The sequence below is a fragment of the Octodon degus genome, unplaced genomic scaffold, assembly GCF_000260255.1.
Source record: "Octodon degus isolate 3935 unplaced genomic scaffold, OctDeg1.0 scaffold00098, whole genome shotgun sequence".
Lineage (NCBI taxonomy): Eukaryota > Metazoa > Chordata > Mammalia > Rodentia > Octodontidae > Octodon > Octodon degus.
Genome location: NW_004524674.1, coordinates 4,923,335 through 4,939,369, shown reverse-complemented (window position 1 = coordinate 4,939,369; position 16,035 = coordinate 4,923,335). Strand labels below are relative to the sequence as shown.

Below are 16,035 nucleotides of genomic sequence, written 5' to 3'. Positions count from 1 at the left end.
TTCTTGTTGAAACTAGTCCCTGGGCTGCTCCCAGCTTCTTTCTCTCTGGACTGCTTTCTGGGTTTCCTGTGCTTAAACATTCCTCCTACCCCTCCTATCCTTGACCCAGCAGGGCCAGCCTGGACAACCAATACCAATACGCAGCAACCAGATTCCTGCTCTTCTTATCTTTATTGTCCACCCCTAGGGTTTTAAGGGCAGGGGAAAGTTGCCTTTACCCCACCCCCAGCTGGTTATGTTTTCCTTTGTCTGGTTTCCTCTTCCTGAGTCCACTGGAGCTTCGAATTTCATCTAGAGAAGAGGTTGAGTTAGTGGATTTCTTGCATATGACCTCCAGACTCCCTAGAGCCTGCCTACTCAGCCCCTCTGCCTCCCTGGAGGCATGGCTTACCTCTGCCCAGGCTCACATCTGCGCCTGTTCCAGCTTGGTGGGTTCTGGATGTTCCCATGTTCCCTCTCTGAGTTCTCTGAGTTTTGGCGGCTCAGCTCCTTGCCTTCCAGCCACTGATACCAGCTGGATACCACCTGAGATTCACTGTCACTGGAGGACATGGTAGCATCTGGAGTTGGATGGAGAGGCAGAAAGGAATCAGGAAGAAGGCCCAGAGCCTTGGGTGATACCAAGCCAGAGGGCACCTCAACCCCTTCAGAGCCTCCCTGGTTGCTTTCCTGAATAATATGGGCCTTGAACTTGGGTTCAAAGCCAGTTTGGGCAACTGAAATGGGCAGCCCATTTAAGGCAGCCTCCCAGAGTGCTGGGATTACAAGCATGCTCTACTATGCCTGGCTTTTTTTTTGGGGGGGGGCAGTACCGGACCACTAAACAGACCACTTACTACCTGTTACTGCCGCACTGGCCTAAATGGATTGGGAGGCTGACAGATGGGAGCTTGCCCAAAGCCAGACCTACCGAGATGGTAAACTGACGCCTTAATCATTCTTTTTTTTAAAACTGGGAATTGAACTCAGGACCTTGTGTTTGTTGTGACACTGAGGTATATTCCCAGCTCCTTAACCAGTTATAATGGCGTCACAGTCACAGTCAGGGAGGCCTCAGTGGTCTTTTGATTCATATAGGGGCCTCCCATGTGGTCTAATAGATGAATCTCAGGGGTTATGGGATTTTCAATGACTTAGATCAAGCCTATGGAGCCTAGAAGTATAATAGGATGAAGGTTGTGACTCCCAGCCCACAGACCATCTGCCCTGGCTCTCACTGTTCTGCTGCTCATCTGCGTCTTCTTCAAGTTCTGGGCGGGAGCAAGACCTCAGGTATATTCCTTTGTTGTAATATTCCTTGCGTTGCTGATCAATCTCCTTCTCCAACAGGATGGGGGCTTTTCCAGGGTAGAACTGGTTTCTGCAGGTAGTGGAATCTAAGGAATGATCCAAAGCAATCCATCTGTAGCTACCTGGTTTACCCAGGACTTCAGATCTCTCTCTCTCTCTCTCTCTCTCTCTCTCTCTCTCTCTCTCTCTCTCTCTCACATCAGGATCTCGCTATGCAGTTTAGGCTAGCCTTGAGCTCACTTTTGTAGCCCAGGTTCTCGTCTTCAACTTAAAATCATCCACTTGCCTTGGGCTACAGGGGCTACTGGGATTGTAGGTGTATGCCACTATGTCCAGTTACTCTGTTTTTTTGAGACAGGTTCTCACTATGTACCCCAGGCTGGTCTCAAAGTCACAGTGATCCTTTTTTTTTTTTTTTTTAAAGTTTCCCGAGTCCGAGGATTCTAGGCGTGCACCACCATGGCCAACTTCATTTACTTCTCTTAACCATCCCTGCCCTGTTTTAGAAAACTTTCAAAAACCTCTCTATTCTTGCATTTTCTATTCCTCACTAACCAGTCTTCTCTGGGGACCCCACTCCAGCAGCCTCCTTTAACCCTAGAGTCACTTCCCAGCACTGCCTCCATGTCAGGCAGCTACAGGAAGATACGCACTGTAGAAGACAGACTATGATGGAGAAGTAAGGAACAGCAAGTTCAGATGGACTGTGGGCTCTGGAATAAGCTCTGGACTACAACTCCCTTTAAGTTCTGAGAGGACTCCCCTCCCCATTGCTACTAACCTTTGGCTTCTACGATGTCACTCACAGTTCCCTGAGCAGTCTCATCTTTGATAGCTCCAGCCAGTGCTCCTGGCCAGCCTCTCTCCGCAGATCTGGGCACCTGGTCCCTTATTACACCTTGACCACCACTGCTGATGCTGGCACTGTCCCAGGAACTGTCCTTGTCATTATACGAGGGCATATTTTTCTGAGCCCTGAGGAATTTTCCTTCATTGTAGTGTTTCTTGCGGTTCTTGTAAAAATCACTGGAGTCTGTAGGCCAGTGTGAGAGCTTGGTTTTCCCCACAAGAAACTTGGCAAAGGTTTATTTGCCTCCCCTTTTTATTCATGCCCGCCCTGCATCTCACATGTCTTGGAAAAGCTGTCTGCAGCTCTTGAGCTTTTGTTATCACTGTTCTGGAGGACCTTGGGGACGAAATTGTCCATTGTTGCAAACCTGAAGAGGAGGGAGACTAGTTGAAGGTATTGAAAGGAGAAAACAATAATGGGTGCAGATGGTAGATGGGGCCAACCTGGTTGACCCCAACAGATTGGTCTTGTAGGACTTGTAGGACCTCTTACTGTGGGTCCAAAAAGTAGAACTGCCTCAGACTAAAGTTCAGAGGTGAGAAGTAGTAAAGATCCCAAGCTCCAAAGGATCTGATAGGACTCTCACCTCTCTGCCAGCATTTCAGGGGTCACCTTGAGGGAGGACCCCACAGACAGGTCCTCATCACTGTCCTGTGGTCTGCAGAGGAGAAAACAGTGCTGGGAGGTGGGCATGAGGCTTCTCTGCCTCTTCTCCTGGGCCCTTGTTAGAAAAGAGAACAGCATCTAGGCTGAAAAGCTTGGCACCTGTGGTAGGGAGTGCTGGGTTCGTCCACCTTCATAAAACCATAGTCCTTATCAGCAGGATGGTGAGTGGCCAGGATATTCATCTCATCCCAGTGCTGAGACTTTTTCCTGGGGTGGGGCAAGGACACAGAGAAGGTGGGAAATACCTAACGATACCCTCTTCCTAGATTTCCCTCATTCAAAAATTTCGGTCATTTAGGAAGCTCTTCACTTTCTTCTAGAGGCTATTGATGAGGTCAGACCCAAAGGTAACCATATTACTGTGAGTACCTGTTGTTCTATTGAAGGGTTAGAACCTTATACTAGACATAATACTTTTTCCCCAATGGCCCCCACCAACTCTCATATCCAGTTCTCAGAGTGGGCCCCTTCCCCTCACGGCTCCGCCCCTCCTATATGCCTAACTCCTCCCTCCAATCTGCAAATAAAGCTGGGCCCCTTACTTCTCTGCACTGAGGGGTTTCTCCTGCAAGAAGCTGCAGTTCTGTTTCAAGATGCTCCGGGGCTGGTCCTCACAGGAACTGTAGGGGTGCAGGGAAGTTGACTCAGAGCCCTGAATGGGCCCTGAACTGTAAATCCTAGGATCCCGAGGCTCAGAGGTGGGCACTGCATTTAGACTGGTTCCAGGATGAGGGGTGTTGAATCCACTAGGGGATGTGCTGGATCCAAGGCTGTAGCCAGCAAACTCCCCAGGGTGCGGACTGAGCCTAGAACCTGGGGACACTCCCCTCTGGGAAGCCTGGCTGGAACCAGGACAATAAATTTTGGTACTCCTGGAGTGGGAGGGGGATCCTGAGCCGTGAAACAAGACTACTCCCCTCATTGTCCCTCTAGGGAAATCCCTCCGAGGGCCGCCAGCAGCTCCCGACCTCTCCTGCTTCTCCATGGCCCCACCCAGGGGCCACTCTCTACCACCCCGCCCCCCGCCTCCCAGCGCCACATAGCCCCGCCCCTGGACCCCGCCCCCACCGTAGAGGTCTGGGGCCGCCCGGACTCCAGCGGGTTCCCAGCCCTACTGCTCCCTGGAGCTGAGGTGGGTGTAATCAAATCTATATAGGGATATTAGTTTGTGAGCCCCTGCGACTCGCCCTTCCTTTTTTGTCGTTCCACCCTAAGACTGCCTTTCTTTGTCTTGGCGATTCGTTCCCGCCCTTCTCCATCATCACTATCATACAAATCAGCCAATCATAGCCAGAAGGCTTAGCCCGGAGCCGGAGGTGGGTGGAAAAGGCTTGATTGTGACGTCATATCACTCCGAGCACAGGAAACTTGGAATTAGCTCTGGGGGTTTCCTCTGTGAGTCATGAGTGCCGTTCTTTGAAACTGCCTTCCAAATTTTTGGACTTTATTTGTGGCTTTAAAAAAAAATTATTTTATTTATCTATTTGGTACAGGGTCTCGCTAGGCAGCTCAAACTCATAGTGATCCTTCTGTCTCAGCTTCCCCAGCGCTGGGATTAACAGGCGTGCACCTCCACGCCCAGTCTCAGGGCCACCTCGGCGTTCAAGGGCCAGCATGGCATATCCTATCGGGGATCCAACCCTGGTCCTTGCGCTTACCAGGTAGGCGCTTAGACCACTGAGCTATCTCCCCAGCCCTGTGGCTTTATTTTAAATCTTTTCCTTTTCCTTTTTTTTTTTAGCGAGGGTCTTGCTATGCAGTTGAGGCTGGCCTTTAACTGTGTAGTTCAGGCTGACATCGAACTCGGGCGATCTTGCTGTCTCAGCTTCCTAAATCAAGCCTAAAGAGTTTGATTGAATCAAGTGGGATTGACTTGAATCCCCAAACTTCCTCTGTCGCGTTGTGGGACAGAAGCTCATTTGTTTTTTATTTATCTATTTTTTTTGTGGAACCGGGGATTGAACTCAGGCCCTTGCGCTTGCCAGGGAAGCGCTTATTCCACTGAGCCATCTCCCGGGTCAGAAGCTCATTTACAAAGCTGTCTTCTCTACACCTTCTAGATCCCCCACTTACTACCGTTCTAAAGCGTGTGGCACGAAGACGCCCTGCTGTTGTCGTAAAGTGAATACTTTTTAAGGTGTCGCTTCCCCTGTTGGCGGCGGGATTGCAGGTGTCTCTGTCGCAAAGCAAGTACGGGCGCCTGCACCAGTCCGTCGTAAAGATGCCTGCGGCAGGAGTTCCTTCCTCTGTCGCAAAAGCTCCCTGCTCTACTCTTCCCTCTCGGAACCACGCCCCCATCTGGTCTTGCCGTAAAGCTAGCCTTCCCGACCCCGTCGTCCTTCTGTTCCCACCGTGGTAGTCTTTAGTTCCCTAGCCCGGGATGCTTCATTGCCTGGCACTGCCGTAAAGCATATCTGGCCTCAGCCCCCGGTCGTATTCCCTCAGGGTGTCTGTCCTCCGCGGTTGCCACGGTGCCGCCAAGCGCGGCTGTCGCGCGGCCCCGGTGTCAGTGGCGATGGCGGCGGGGTCGGGTGGGAGTGGGGGGTCTGGGGGAGGCCCCGGGCCAGGGCCAGGCGGGGGTGGGGGCCCTGGCGGCAGCGGCCCAGGCCCGGGGTCCAACGGGGGTCTCGGCAGCGTTGGGGAGCTGCACCCGCGCACTGGGCGTTTGGTGAGCCTGTCGGCCTGTGGGCGTACAGCACGGCGGCAGCAGCCGGGCCAGGAGTTTAACCATGGGCTGGTGTTGAGCCGGGAACCCTTGCGCGATGGACGCGTCTTCACTGTCCGCATTGATCGCAAGGTGCAGAGCTGGGCCGGCGGAACTGAAATGTGGAGGGTAGTGGGAGGGAACCAGAGGGAAATGTGGTAGGGCCTCAAGATAGCTCACATCACCGGGTTCTGAAAGGGAACCGACAGACTGTAGGGCGCGAAGGCCTGGGCAAAAAGAAAATGATTCAGAAACATTCAATCCGGAGAAGTCAGAGAGAGCCTGAGTGTACTAAAGACTCTGAAGCAAGAAAAGGACATGGGGGCCCACCCATCAGAACAGCTGCGGGATGGGCCCCCTGACACAATTTTGAGGGGATGGAGGTGATGTCAGATGTGTTAAGAAATGGGGAGAGATATCGAGGAAGGGACAAAGCTTTGAAGGACATACTTTGAGGAAGAGCCAAAATGATGGATGAGCTGAAATACTCAGGGAAAGAGGTGTGTGTATGACTTGGCTCACAGGGAAGGAATTTGGGAGGAAAGTCAATTTGGGTGGAGTCTGAATCTAGGAGAGAGTTGGGCTGGGGAAGAGAGTGACAAACTAGAGAAGGCAATGTGGACATAGTGTGTGCATTGAGGTGTTTGAAGAACCACAGAAAATATGGAAGATTGGAAGGGATAGGAAGCTGGAACTAGGGAGTTTAACCTGCTTGGTGGAAAAAAGAGTAGTGTGGTAACTACTGTGCACCAAAATACAGTGCAGAGTTGCTAGGGGACAGTGGGCCCAAATAATTGCTGAGGTGGGGTCTAGAAAATGACTTTTGGGTCTGTATTTGTAGGTAGTGCCTAAGGTGGTGAGAGGTGATACAGTGGTGTGTTGAATGTTTCCTAGTGTTAGGAGACCCCAGTGATGACCCACCCTGAAATTTGTCCACCACCCCCAACACAGGTCAACTCTTGGAGTGGTTCCATTGAGATTGGGGTGACTGCGTTGGATCCCAGTGTGCTGGACTTCCCAAGCAGTGCCACAGGGTTAAAGGGGGGCTCATGGGTAGTGTCGGGCTGCTCGGTGCTGAAGGATGGACGTTCTGTGCTTGAGGAGTATGGACAGGACCTGGACCAGCTTGGCGAAGGGGACCGAGTGGGTGTGGAGAGAACAGCTGCTGGGGAGCTGCGGCTATGGGTGAATGGACGTGATTGTGGTGTGGCTGCCACAGGCCTGCCTGCTCGTGTCTGGGCTGTCGTGGACCTCTATGGCAAGTGCACCCAGATCACTGTGCTCCCCCCAGAGCCGGGCTTCAGTCCTCCTCCCATCCCGTCAACTCCCCTTGAGCCCTCAGCACCCCCTGAAGATTCTGCCTTGGCCGAACAGGGTACCTCTGGAGATGAAGGTGAGAGCACAGCTAGGGCCTTGGTGGAGGGATGGGGCAGGGAGGGCAGCTGTAGAAATGGCAAAAGTGAAGATCCAGGTTGGGCAGGTAGGGCGATTCAGACCCCTGAGCCTGTTGCCAGGGAAAACGGGCTAAAGAAAAATGTCTCCTGGCTATGGCTGAAGCAGGGTGGAATCTTTATTCCTCTCCTGCCCTACTGGGACTCAGCCTTCATAGTGTCCCTAGTGCAGGTCCAGCCAGAGGCATTTCCTAAGCCTTGAATCACATAGGGGTGAGGTTTTGGGAGATGCTCTGGGAAGGGGCTTGGGCAGTTAAGTGGGCTAGGGAGGGACCCCAAGAGAGGGGTAGGAAGAGAGGGTACCTAACCAGATAGAGCCTTACCTTGGTTTTCTTTCTTTGTTCTACTGTAGACTTTGCCAGCATGGAGCTCTCTGAGGTGGTGAGCAATGCCATCCTGTCTGCTTACAATGGGGGGCTCTTGAATGTGAACCTGAGCTCACCACCAGCAGGAGATGGGCTGGGATCTAGCGGTACTGCCACTTCGCCCATCCTTACTTCCAATGATGCCCTGCTCTTTCATGAGAAGTGTGGGACTCTTATCAAACTTAGCAACAATAATAAGACAGCTGAGCGCCGGAGGCCTCTCGATGAATTCAATAATGGAGTTGTCATGACCAACCGCCCGCTTCGGGACAATGAGATGTTTGAGGTATGCAAGACCCTGAGGTCTGATTGGCTACCCCTCTGGAAGCTAAAGATGAGGCTCAATCTTTGATGGATGATAGGAGGCTGGGGCCAGGGGAAGAAAGGCTGAACGAGGGTCCCTTCTCTGCACTTAAGTTCCTGTTCCTTTACTTGCTGTCATTCAACCCCAGATCCGCATTGACAAGCTCGTAGATAAGTGGTCAGGCTCCATCGAGATTGGTGTCACTACCCACAACCCTAACAACCTGGAGTATCCAGCCACCATGACCAACCTCCAGTCAGGTACCAGCCCCAGGCAGGGGTCAGGACACAAGCCTGAGGTTGCTGAAGGGAAGGAGGACCACATCCTAAGCAGGTGTCTACCTTTGTCCAGGCACCATCATGATGAGTGGCTGTGGGATCCTGACCAACGGCAAGGGGACCCGCCGGGAATATTGTGAATTCAGTCTGGATGAGCTACAGGTGGGGCAGTTCCAGGGGAGCGCTGGGTACCCTGTCTCTGCCTGGGTGCTATGCAGTGGTCTTTTGATCTAACTCAAGGTCTTTTGTCTTTGCATGAGGTTCTTTCTGAGAAGGCATAGTTCCTGAACAGGCCCAACAATAAGCCTATTAGTAGTACTTTTATTTTTTTCCTTCTAGTGCTTAGGTTTCAACCTATGGCTTCATACATGCTACGAAATCTCTATAGCAATTACATAGATGTAAGGAAATTGATGCTTATATGATGATGTAACTTATTCACTAACTTACATTGAGCATTTAGGATATGTGAGAATTCTTCTAACTAGAAAACCGGGACTGGGAACATGCCCTGCCCATCATTTGGGCTGGTCTTAGACTTGCATGCATACCTTTGGGAGCAGGTCCTCTGGGGAATAGGATAGTGGGAAGGCCTTGGGGCTGCTCTGGAGCCTGACTATGGCTAGATTCTGTACTGAACTACTTTTCTGCTGTCACTAGGAAGGTGACCATATTGGTCTCACAAGGAAGTCCAACTCTGCCCTCCACTTTTTCATTAATGGCATTGATCAAGGTAAGGGAACATTTAGAGAAGGCTATTGGCCCGGGACTCTCAGTTGGATCTGGACTTTATCTTCCATCCTCTCTGTTGCTTGCTTTCGTTTTTGACTGCACACCCCATTTTCCTCTCTCACAGGTGTGGCTACTCCATTGACACCTCCAGTGGTATATGGTGTAGTGGACTTGTATGGGATGGCTGTGAAGGTGACCATTGTCCACAACAACAACCACAGTGACCGTCTTCGCCGGAACAATGCCATTCTGCGGGCACTGTCTCCTGAGGGTGCTCTCCGCCGTGCTGCTCCTGCTGCCCAAGCAGAACCTGAACGTCTGCTCTTTCACCCCAACTGTGGGCAGAAGGCAGCCATTACCCACGAGGGACGCACTGCCTTGAGGCCCCAGTATGGCCCATGGGGTGGAGAGAAACTGCAGAAGGGACTGTAATGGGATTGAAGGGTGGAGACAAGGGAGGTAGAGGGAGTCTGGTCTAGGGAGTCCTGGGCAAAAAGTTCGTTCAGAAACTTCTGGAAGTGTAAGGTCTGGTTGGTTGGCTTGGGGCAACGGGCAACAGTCCAAGTGTTGCTAGACTAAGCCTCAGCACACTTGGAGTGTGTGTTGGGATCTAAGTCTCCACTTGCTATGTCCTCAGTGCCACTGATGACTTCAATCATGGTGTGGTGCTGAGCAGCAGAGCACTGCGGGACGGAGAAGTATTCCAGGTGCGCATTGACAAGATGGTGGACAAATGGGCTGGCTCCATTGAGATTGGAGTTACTACCCACAACCCTGCCTACCTCCAGTTGCCCTCCACCATGACCAACTTGCGCTCTGGTGAGCTCCCAAGGGCAGGGCTGGGATAGGGTCCTGGAGCAGAAGCTATCCCTGCAGCCCTGGTCTTTGTTCTTCAGTCCCTTTCTTAGCACACTTGCCTTGATCTATCCAGTGGTTAAGGAGGCCATGAGGGTAGAGTCTGGCAGCCTTGGCGACTGTAGTTTTCTTATCTCACTGAGAAGAAAGCCAAATCTTAGAAAAGACAGAGTGGGCTATCAGCATGGGTTATATACATAGTATATAAAGACTACTTCTGCTTTCCTCTCACTTCATGTTTCTCCTTGTCCCTTTAGGGACCTGGATGATGACTGGCAATGGTGTGATGCACAATGGAACAACCATCTTAGATGAATATGGGCACAATCTGGACCGCCTCAAGGTGGGAGAGAGGGTGCAGTGCCTGGTTGCAGCAGTCAGGGAGCTGGCAAGGAGGGGTGAATGCAGGACCATCCCAGGCAGGAACTCTGCCTGACTCCTCACTCCAGCCCCCCTTCTTCCAAGGCAGGGGACACGGTGGGCGTGGTGCGGCGGGAGGACGGGACTCTTCACTTCTTTGTCAATGGAATGACTCAGGGTCCTGCTGCCTGGAATGTGCCCCCGGGTGTCTATGCTGTCGTTGATCTCTATGGCCAGGCGGCCCAGGCCACCATTGTGGACGACGTGGGTGAGGCCAGGGTCTGTTGGGGCAGGGGGTTACAGTGGCCTTGGAAGGCTAGGGAGATACCCAGAGACCTAATCCTAGTGGGTAATGTCCACTTTTGCAGAGGTGCCCCCAGTTCCTGAGCCACTCCCTGAAGGGAACAACCAGGTATCTCCAAGTTCCCCATCCTCAGGGGCAGGAGGCTCTGACCTGCGATTCCACCAGCTGCATGGCAGTAATGCGGTCATCACTAACGGGGGCCGCACTGCACTCCGCCACAACTGCCGTAGCGAGTTCAATGATGCCATTGTCATTTCCAACCGGTCAGTTTCTGGACTTTCATGTGTTTGCTGTCTTACTGCTACCTAAGTTAGGGCCTCATTGACCACTACTCTCTTGGCAGGGCTCTGCGAGATGGAGAGCTATTTGAGATTGTCATTCAGAAGATGGTAGACCGCTGGTCAGGCTCCATTGAGGCTGGTGAGGTGGCAGCTATGTGGGTTGTGTGCTGGATACCTGTGGCCTGTGGCCTGTAGGGGGGCTCTGACTCCCTCTGCTTCCTCCTAGGAGTGACTGCCATCCGGCCTGAAGACCTGGAGTTCCCCAACACCATGACAGATATTGACTATGATACGTGGATGCTGAGGTCAGGACTAGCTTGGTGGGGTGGGTTTGGCTGGCTGAAATCAGGGTTTAGGCCTGTGGTGGTCCCAGGCAGTGGCAGACCTAGGGGCTCTTGCTGCCCTCTATTCAATCCTGGACAGTTCTATTTTGCCTATAGGGGTTTCATCTTCTCTTAGAGGAATTTCTGCTCATCTCTGGCGAGCTGCCAGTTATAAAGGAGACAGGATGGGACCTCAGACTTAGATCAAGACACCTTCTCCACGTCCAGGACACTGGAGGGTTCGGACAGGCAGAGACTGAATGTGGGCCAGTGTGGGATTGAAACTGAGGGGTGAACTCACCCCTTCTGTTGTCTCCCCAGTGGCACAGCCATCATGCAAGATGGTAACACAATGCGCAACAACTATGGGTGTGACCTGGATGCACTGGGCACAGGTGCACGCATTGGCATGATGCGAACTGCCAAGGGCGACCTGCACTACTTCATCAATGGCCAGGACCAAGGCGCTGCCTGCTCAGGCTTGCCTCCGGGTAAAGGTGACTGCTCTGTGGCTTCTGGCCAGGTGTCCTCAGCTCAGACTGCCTGGGCTCTCAGGATTCTGACCCCTTCCTTTTCTATGCAGATGTGTATGCTGTCGTGGATCTCTACGGTCAGTGTGTCCAAGTATCCATCACCAATGCCACTGGCCCCATGGATAACAGCCTGGCAACCAGCAACACAGCCACTGAGAAATCCTTCCCTCTGCATTCCCCAGGTGCCTGCTGTGGGCCTAAGGGATTCTATTCAAAGATGCTGCTGGTTATAGGAGAGGAAAGGCTCCTCTCAGCAAGCATTCAGAAAGGGAGGTTACACCTGAGACACAGCCTGGATGCTTTCCTGCCACCCAGGAACCAGCATAACACGTGTTGGGCATCCCAGGTTTGGAAATGAGTCATGCTGTGATGACATTTTAAGAGTTGTTGAGGAGTAAAGACACATGGCACTTCAGTGTCCATTTCTATTTCATTGCAAAGTTTTGCTCTACATTCCATCTGAAGCTTCTTGTCCTAATCCTATCTTTCTCTGACCATCTGTCTGTAGTGGCTGGCGTGGCTCACCGATTCCACAGTACTTGTGGTAAGAATGTCACTCTGGAGGAGGATGGCACAAGGGCAGTACGTGCAATTGGCTATGCCCATGGCCTTGTTTTCAGCACCAAAGAGCTCAAGGCCGAGGAAGTTTTTGAGGTGGGCTGTAGGGATGCAATGGGGGGTTGTTGGCCCACAAGACAGGGCCAGCTAGTAATATTTTATCTCATAGGTGAAAGTGGAAGAGCTGGATGAGAAGTGGGCAGGTTCCCTCCGGCTGGGGCTGACCACATTAATGCCAGGGGAGATGGGGCCTGGAGCAGGTGGTGGGCCTGGGCTACCTCCTACCCTGCCAGAACTCCGGACTAAGACCACCTGGATGGTATCTAGCAGTGAAGTGAGGCGTGACGGGCAGCTCCAGAGGATGAACTATGGCTGGAACCTTGAGAGGCTGGGGGTAAAACAGCTGTCTCCAGGGCAATGATGGGCAGGGTTGGGGGGTTAAAAGAGCAGAGAGAGGTGAACTGAACATCTGACTTTGTCCCACTTGGATGTAGGTTGGAAGCCGTGTTGGCATTCGTCGGGGGGCAGATGACACAATGCATATCCTGGTAGATGGAGAGGATATGGGGCCTGCGGCCACTGGGATTGCCAAGGTAGACTCAAGAACTGCCTTGGGTTCTGAGTGTGAGTTCTTTGTGGAGGTCATGTGCTGATCTCTGACTGCCTGGGTTTTGTGTCCCTAGAACGTGTGGGCTGTGTTGGATCTATATGGGCCAGTACGCAGTGTGTCCATTGTCAGTTCCACGAGGCTGGAGGAGCCAGAAATCACTCAACCTCCTTCCCCCAGCTCAGACACTGGCAGTGAGGGCGAGGAGGATGACGAGAGCGTGGAACCTGGATTGGGAGTAAGAGGCTGCAGCACGGCCTGCTTGGCATGTGGATGGGCAGTTTGCCATTGGGTGTCAGGTTCTCCAGCGGTCTGGTAAAGGCTGATACTTGAGCTTTATGTACATGCCATCAGGGTGGGACAGGCCTGTCAAGTCCCTGGTACAGCTCACTCTCTCCACATCAGGGCCAGAATCAAATGGGTATAATGCCCACAGTCCTTGAGTTCTTGGAGAACCACGGGAAGAATATTCTCTTGTCCAATGAGAACCGCACTGCCACACGAGTGGCTAGCTACAATCAGGGCATCGTTGTCATCAGCCAGCCCCTGGTGCCCCAGCTACTGGTCCAGGTATGCCTCGCCAACTTCCCAATTCTTCCTCGGGATGACAGTGCCAACCCTCCTGAAGAGGGCTTTTCTGCTATAAACTAGAAGATATAGCACAGTGAACTGGGAACCAAGGTTCAAAGTGGGAGGGAGGGGCTGGTGAGATGGCTCAGTGGTCTAAAGCACCTACTTAGAACAAACTTAGCAAAAGCACAGGGATCGCAGTTCAATCCCCCAGCACCACATGCCAGCCAGCCCCGCCCCCTGGTGGGCTGAGCTGGCCACACACACACATACATAAATAAATAAGTAAAATTAAAAAAAAAAAAGTGGGAGGGAGAGGATGGGGCTGTAGCTCAGTCGAACAGTGCTTGTCTCACATGTGCAGTACCCTGTGTTCCAACACACACACACACACACACACACACACACACACACACACATACACATACACACACAGAGGAAGGAAATGTGTGAGTTTATAGTTCCTGATCTGTTGAAACATCAGGAAGGGCAAGAGTCCAGGCCACACTCTAGAAGCTGTAGTATTCCCTCTCTAGCTGGGGAGGAGGCTGATTCAGCTGGGTAAGTTGGCATCTCTGCCTAGGAGACTGTGATTGTAGTACACTTCCTTCTGCAGGTGCGGATAGATTTTCTGAACCGACAGTGGACGTCTTCCCTTGTCCTTGGAGTCATCACCTGCCCACCTGAGAGGCTTAACTTTCCTGCTTCTGCTTGTGCCCTCAAACGGGCAGCATGGCTGCTGCGGGGCCATGGTATTTTCCACAATGGTCTCAAAGTGAGTGGGGAGTCAAAGAAAAGGCCAGGCTTCTGAGTAGGGAGGGGCTGGCCCAAAGGGAGTTGTGGAACTTGGTCCTGGGAATAGGCACATAGATCTGAAGGGAGTGGACAGGCACAGGTGTGAGTGTCATTACCTGGTCTCAGGCCTGCCTCTTGCTCTTGTGCCTCTGACATTACCCATGTTATAATTGGAGGATAAATGAGCAGGTAACTAAAGTGGAGGTAGAAGCTAGACAGTAAGCAAGTTAGAGACAAAGCCCAGGCACTAGCAACTAGGAGCAGAGGAAAGAAAGGCCGCTGATTGTGGGAGTCTCATGTCTGGAAAACAGTTGGTCTCTCCTTCCAGATCTGTGAGAAGTTTGGGCCAAATTTGGACACATGTCCTGAAGGTACCATCTTGGGACTGCGGATAGACAATGCTGGGGGACTACATCTCCATGTCAATGGGGTGGACCAAGGGGTAGCTGTGCCAGATGTGCCCCAGCCCTGCCATGCTCTTGTGGATCTCTATGGGCAGTGTGAGCAGGTCAGTGCAATGGAGATGGAAAGGAGGAAGTGCCCGGGAGATTGAGGAGTTTGGTGCACAGAAGGAATCACCAGGCTGTGGCGGCTGATGGCTGATTACTCCCCTCCCCTACAGGTGACAATCGTGAGCCCTGAACCAGGAGCTGCCAGTGGAAAGAGTGCTGGAACTCAAGGGGACATGGAAAAAGCTGACGTGGTGGATGGTGCGCCACCCCAAAAGGACCACCATCTTACCCCACTCCCCTACTCCCATCTTTCTAGCCCCAGGTCCTGAGACCTGTGACCCCTCTGCTCCTTCAGGTATCAAGGAGAGTGTGTGCTGGGGTCCACCACCTGCTGCTAGCCCTTTAAAGAGCTGCGAGTACCATGCCCTTTGCTCCCGCTTCCAAGAACTGCTGTTGCTTCCTGGTGAGTCCCAGTCCTTCAGAACCCACCCACTTTATTCCCACGAGCAGGCCAAGGCCATGTCCAGAGCCCTGGAGGCAGCTTGAGAGCAGCAGCATGGTTGAGACAAGGGTGGGAGTCAGCACCAAACCTGCCATTCACTGTCCCGCAGAGGATTATTTCATGCCTCCACCGAAGCGTAGCCTGTGCTACTGTGAGTCTTGCCGGAAGCTTCGAGGGGATGAGGCCCACAGACGAAGAGGGGAGCCGCCCCGGGAATATGCTCTACCCTTTGGTTGGTGCAGGTTCAACCTCAGGTACATAGGGGTCATGGTCAGGCATTTCTCTTTAACTGTTCTTTCCCTTAAGAAAGAAGAATTTCAAGTTTGTGTGTGTGTGTGCGCGCACGCAGGCAAAAAAAATGATAGAAAATGGGATACATGGAGCCAGTGACCATTGTGCTGTTTGCCTTCTCTTCCTTCTAGGGTGAATCCTCGCCTGGAAGCTGGGACACTAACCAAGAAGTGGCACATGGCATATCATGGGAGCAATGTGGCAGCTGTACGGAGGGTGCTGGACCGAGGGGAGCTGGGAGCAGGTACTATGGAACAACAGGGAGAGATAGGAAATGCTGGACCTGAAGGGAGGACTCACAAGGCCTGCCCTGATCATGTTGTCGTCCTAGGTACTGCCTCTATTTTGAGCTGCCGGCCCTTGAAGGGAGAGACTGGGGTGGGATTTGAGGAGCCTGGTGAAAACTGTGCACCTCCCCGGGAAGAGCAGCCCCCTCCAGTGCTGCTTTCTCCATCCCTTCAATATGCTGGGGCTGAGACCCTGGCCTCCAAAGTGCAGTGAGTACACAGGACTGAAATGCTTTGGGGAATCAGACCTGGAGGGGACCCCAGGGCCTCTAGGGTGGACATGATTTGTGCACCAGCATTTTTTCCATCCTTGCTTGCTAGCTGCTGATTCAACACCTGAGTCCATTCCTCATTTATTCATTGAACATATACCACTTAGCACAAGCTGTTTTAGTGAAAGAACAAAGGAACCTGGGCAATTTAATGACTTAGCAAAACCCTGTCTCAAAATTTTAAAAAGTTCAAGGAGGGCTGGTGAGATGGCTCAGTGGTCTAAAGCACCGACTTAGAACAAGCTTACAGCAATTAACCACTAAGAAGACTATATGCAGTGTATTATTTGTTGAAACTGTACTTCCGATTTGATTTGAAACTGTCTCATTGCTATCTGTTTAACAATAAAACTGTAGAAAAAAAAAAGAAAAAAAAGAAAAAAAAAACAAAAAACAAAATATAAT

General features: G+C 52.1%; 2 protein-coding genes across 5 annotated transcripts in view; one reads left to right on the top strand and one right to left on the bottom strand.

Moving 5' to 3' along the window:
• Positions 1-132: 132 nt before the first annotated feature.
• Positions 133-3,816, bottom strand: LOC101567110. 2 transcript variants are annotated; one of them, XM_023723383.1, is made up of 9 exons: positions 3,723-3,816; positions 3,349-3,425; positions 2,906-3,013; positions 2,727-2,798; positions 2,419-2,507; positions 2,072-2,323; positions 1,218-1,376; positions 392-560; positions 133-291 (listed from the first exon to the last, which is right to left on the bottom strand). In XM_023723383.1, the coding sequence occupies exons 1-9, from the start codon at positions 3,789-3,791 to the stop codon at positions 288-290; spliced, it is 999 nt and encodes a 332-aa protein (XP_023579151.1). In that variant the 5' UTR covers positions 3,792-3,816; the 3' UTR covers positions 133-287. The 2 variants fall into 2 exon arrangements, with proteins under 2 accessions (XP_023579151.1, XP_023579152.1); XM_023723384.1 differs by having other exon boundaries at positions 3,349-3,430; positions 3,728-3,816.
• Positions 3,817-5,245: 1,429 nt separating this feature from the next.
• The window catches only part of Neurl4 (neuralized E3 ubiquitin protein ligase 4), an 11,856-nt gene continuing 1,066 nt past the window's right edge, over positions 5,246-16,035 (top strand). Inside the window, exons 1-27 of one of the 3 annotated variants that reach the window (XM_012516272.2) lie at positions 5,246-5,603; positions 6,462-6,903; positions 7,314-7,612; positions 7,779-7,890; positions 7,982-8,070; positions 8,569-8,641; positions 8,765-9,029; positions 9,278-9,459; positions 9,753-9,838; positions 9,961-10,123; positions 10,224-10,422; positions 10,503-10,579; positions 10,667-10,745; positions 11,085-11,254; positions 11,347-11,478; positions 11,805-11,950; positions 12,024-12,248; positions 12,349-12,447; positions 12,538-12,699; positions 12,867-13,031; positions 13,648-13,806; positions 14,155-14,334; positions 14,449-14,536; positions 14,634-14,741; positions 14,890-15,034; positions 15,203-15,315; positions 15,403-15,568. In XM_012516272.2, coding sequence (XP_012371726.1) covers positions 5,322-5,603; positions 6,462-6,903; positions 7,314-7,612; positions 7,779-7,890; positions 7,982-8,070; positions 8,569-8,641; positions 8,765-9,029; positions 9,278-9,459; positions 9,753-9,838; positions 9,961-10,123; positions 10,224-10,422; positions 10,503-10,579; positions 10,667-10,745; positions 11,085-11,254; positions 11,347-11,478; positions 11,805-11,950; positions 12,024-12,248; positions 12,349-12,447; positions 12,538-12,699; positions 12,867-13,031; positions 13,648-13,806; positions 14,155-14,334; positions 14,449-14,536; positions 14,634-14,741; positions 14,890-15,034; positions 15,203-15,315; positions 15,403-15,568 — 4,406 coding nt within the window. In that variant the 5' untranslated portion in view covers positions 5,246-5,321. Of the gene's footprint in view, positions 5,604-6,461; positions 6,904-7,313; positions 7,613-7,778; positions 7,891-7,981; positions 8,071-8,568; positions 8,642-8,764; positions 9,030-9,277; positions 9,460-9,752; positions 9,839-9,960; positions 10,124-10,223; positions 10,423-10,502; positions 10,580-10,666; positions 10,746-11,084; positions 11,261-11,346; positions 11,479-11,804; positions 11,951-12,023; positions 12,249-12,348; positions 12,448-12,537; positions 12,700-12,866; positions 13,032-13,647; positions 13,807-14,154; positions 14,335-14,448; positions 14,537-14,633; positions 14,742-14,889; positions 15,035-15,202; positions 15,316-15,402; positions 15,569-16,035 lie in introns of all 3 variants that reach the window. The other 2 variants (XM_023723337.1, XM_023723336.1) reach the window with 2 other exon arrangements.

Excerpts from the sequence above, each read along its gene's own strand:
- LOC101567110 (XM_023723383.1), bottom strand. The coding sequence starts at position 3,791 with ATGGAGAAGCAGGAGAGGTCGGGAGCTGCTGGCGGCCCTCGGAGGGAT. Across the intron at positions 3,426-3,722 it reads TCCCTAGAGGGACAATGAGG|TCCTGTGAGGACCAGCCCCG; the intron begins GGAGTAGTCTTG and ends CACCCCTACAGT. Across the intron at positions 561-1,217 it reads CGCAGATGAGCAGCAGAACA|ATGCTACCATGTCCTCCAGT; the intron begins GTGAGAGCCAGG and ends ATCCAACTCCAG.